The sequence below is a fragment of the Glycine max genome, chromosome 8 (genome assembly GCF_000004515.6).
Source record: "Glycine max cultivar Williams 82 chromosome 8, Glycine_max_v4.0, whole genome shotgun sequence".
Lineage (NCBI taxonomy): Eukaryota > Viridiplantae > Streptophyta > Magnoliopsida > Fabales > Fabaceae > Glycine > Glycine max.
The window spans coordinates 33,657,092-33,660,566 of NC_038244.2; the positions used below are offsets into that span (position 1 = coordinate 33,657,092).

The window sequence follows — 3,475 nt, forward strand, 5'->3', positions numbered from 1 at the left end:
CTTGAAGATCAATGGTAGCGGATGAAGAAGGAGAAAAGGTTATTGGAGTCTCCAACAATCTTTTCACTAGAAAAAAAAACACAGGTGACAATGAGGATTAAATCTAAGACCTAAAACATAATATCCAAACACTTCACTATATTTGTCTAAAAAAACATTCAATTAGTTGTCTTTGAAATTATAAAAATTGGTCAAATTAGTTCCTAAAATTTATAAACTGAAAAAATTGTGTTATAACAAAAATATATTTATTTAATACATTAAAGAAATACAAGAATCATTAATATTTGTATTTATTATAGGAAAGATTTAAAAATAATGTGTCAAGTTATTAAATATTAATAGATGAGTAATAAATATATCATGAAAAAGAAGAAAAATATCAATATCCTAATGAAATAAATAAACAAAAAAGAGTAAATGATCATTTAATCTTCAAAATTATAATGATCCCTACAATTAATAAAATAAAAATAATTCCTATAAAAAAAATATATTTATTTAATACATTAAAAACATTTAAAGAATCACTTAATATTTTAGTTACTATATATAAAAACTAACTAAGAATAGTTAGTAAATATTAATAGAGAAGTCATAAATGTAAACCTTTAATATATTTTTCATTTAAAAGATTTCTTTTTTCTTTTTTTGAAAGAATTTAAAAGATTTCTTAAAAAACAAACAAACAAAGGATGTCTTAATGTTAAGTACGTAAAAAAAAAGATAATTTGTTTATATTTTTATTGCTCTATTTAATAACCTTTAATATACTTTTATTGCTCTATTTAAGACACACTAGCTTCACTTTCATTTTGTACCAACCCAACCCAAGCTTGTGCATTCTTTCCTGAAACTTTACTCTCACACACATGGCTCGCTCAGTGCCTTTGGTTTCAACCATTTTTGTCTTGCTTCTTCTTCTGATAGCCACCGGTAGGCCTTTCTTGATGCTAGCTAATTAATATAAACACTTTTGGGTTTCTTTTATTGTGATCTTAGTTAATCAAGTGTTTAATATTTATATTTATATAGCTTGACCCGACCATGTTCAGTTTCAGTTAAATTGACTTCTCTCTTACCAATTAAAATTTTAATTTCCAAGTTACAAAATCCTGTACTGAAGACTTTTTTATGATAATTAAAAATTGTTGAACTATAAATATTTACAAATTTAAATGATTTTTTTTTAAAGTTAAGATGCGTAAAGTTTATTTTAATTAATTTAAATTTGTTTGATACTTAGCCAGCTTCTTTATTTATTTTACTTTTTCTCTTTCTAATGATTTGTTAATAAAATTATTCAAAAAATTGTGCAGAGATGGGGCCAACAATGGTGGCAGAAGCAAGAACTTGTGAGTCTCAGAGCCATCGTTTCAAGGGGCCATGTTTAAGTGACACCAACTGTGGCTCTGTTTGCCGAACCGAAGGTTTCTCTGGAGGACACTGCCGTGGCTTCAGTCGCAGATGCTTCTGCACCAAAGAATGTAATAAAAATAATAATAATTAAGAGTGCTTTGATAGAAGATGATAGATCCATCACCTTTCTACTCGTGTTTGAGAATAAAGGGTTACCCATTCTACTAAGGGTTTGTCTCTTATTTTATTTAGTTAGATCTTTTTATGATATGAGTGAGTGTGAAGGAATTATGTAATCTGTGTTCTTAATTTAATATTTGGATTAGTTTGTTTAAATCTTTTAAAAAATTGATTTTAAAATAAATTTTTATATTTTTTTAATATGTAGATAAAATCTATATTAATAAAAGAACAACCAACAAGCTAACGTGGTAATACCACAAATTTTTTTGGCTATAAAATAATAAACGCGAGTTGGTCTTCATCTTCCTCTTCCTCTTGTGACGAGTTTTTCATATTTCAAATTTGAATTATTTGAATGAGCTGTATGAGTTAGGAAAAATTTGAATTTGAATTTCAAATTTTTCCCTTTTATAATTGCCTCTTTCTTCTTCTTTATGTTTTTTCTAAGAAAAAAAATGTTGTATCATTCGCTCCTTTCAAAGTTATTTTTGAGCTATACTGCTTGATCCGTTCAGAGCTCCGTTGCCGCTCCACCTCTCACCACTCCGGTCCTACCGTTGCAAATCCTTCCTCATTTTCCATGATTTCTCTGGCCACAAATTCAGCTCCGGTGACTCTCATGGCAACAACAACCATTATTATCGAAGCTTATCTCCTTCTCTTTTAAATTCATTATAATTCTTTTTCCATTTTTGACTCTTCAAAGAGTGATGTTTTTGGAAAAGCTTTTATTTGATCGTTTGCTAAAATTGTCATGAGATTCACCATTCTAAGTTTATCACTTCAGATGGAAATTTAGATTCTTTTATTCCTCTTTGTGTAGCAAATATAACTTCTATTTGGAATCGAAATTAATACTCACTCCGGTATTAACTGAGTTGCAAAAATATCAATAGATTTGCATATTTCTTTTATTTTTTTGGGCCAGAAAATCATTTAACAATTTACTAATATTTGTAATAATTCTACTGCTTATCGTTATTTGTTATAAACAAATAAAAGCATTTCTCCATTGTCTAGGAATTAATACAATTATATATCGTTTTTGTAATTTCATTTATATTTTGAGATTGTTTTGGTTTTTTTATGTTTCAAAATTGAAGAAATGTGTGTTGCTATTTCTCGCAGATGACAATTATTACAAGTCTTCCGATGTAATAAGGTGTAAAGATGGATCCGGAAAATTCACCAAGGCGCAGTTGAATGATGATATGTGCGATTGTGTTGATGGCACCAATGAACCTGGTTTTTATTTTAATTATGAAATGTTTAATTATTAATAGTATTTGATTTATTTTATTTTTTTCATATTGGATCATTTGTTGTTTCAATAATTCTTTGTTTCATTTTTTTTTGGGCAAGTACAATGGCATGTCCGGGTGAAAAATTTTATTGTCGAAATGCAGGACATTCTCATGTTTACTTATTATTAGTTATTCCTTCTATATTTTATAAGTTTAATATGGATTTTAAGTGTAATAATTTGGTATGTAAGTTTTGGAAAATAAAGCTCCATCAATTTTGGGATTGAAAAGTCAAATATTGAATAACTACTAATGGGTGATAATTACTACTAATGAGTGGTAATGACTACTAAATACATTTTTGATAGTAGAATACCTATATATAACACATATGTTTGGTCTTTGCTCACTTTTTTAAATTTCGTTTGATACATCAACTAGAAAGAGAGAGTGAGAGCTTGAAATAATCAAAACAAGACAGCTCTTTCACGATAATGGCTGGAAGTACATTTTGATTTTTTGTTTTTCCGCATTTTGTTAATGACTTGTGTTTGTTTTGTAGTCTGTAACATCACAAGTTAAAAATTTTAATCTAACATTTGGTATCAAAGCCTCAATTTCCTTTACCTTGTTCGTTTTAGTGATTTTCTTATTTAATTTCGTTTATGGTATTTAGAGCCTTGTTTGTT

The 3,475-nt window shown here is 27.7% G+C and overlaps 1 protein-coding gene across 1 annotated transcript; it reads left to right on the plus strand.

The window, feature by feature from the left end:
* The first annotated feature begins 775 nt into the window (after nt 1–775).
* On the plus strand, nt 776–2,971 carry LOC100798577 (defensin-like protein). Its single transcript, XM_006585813.4, has 3 exons — nt 776–936; nt 1,320–1,487; nt 2,671–2,971. Exons 1-3 carry the CDS (start codon nt 873–875, stop codon nt 2,820–2,822), a joined length of 384 nt encoding a protein of 127 aa, XP_006585876.1. The 5' UTR covers nt 776–872; the 3' UTR covers nt 2,823–2,971.
* The last annotated feature ends 504 nt before the right edge of the window (nt 2,972–3,475 follow it).

Excerpts from the sequence above, each read along its gene's own strand:
- LOC100798577 (XM_006585813.4), top strand. The coding sequence starts at position 873 with ATGGCTCGCTCAGTGCCTTTGGTTTCAACCATTTTTGTCTTGCTTCTT. Across the intron at positions 937-1,319 it reads TCTTCTTCTGATAGCCACCG|AGATGGGGCCAACAATGGTG; the intron begins GTAGGCCTTTCT and ends AAAATTGTGCAG. Across the intron at positions 1,488-2,670 it reads ATGCTTCTGCACCAAAGAAT|ATGACAATTATTACAAGTCT; the intron begins GTAATAAAAATA and ends TATTTCTCGCAG.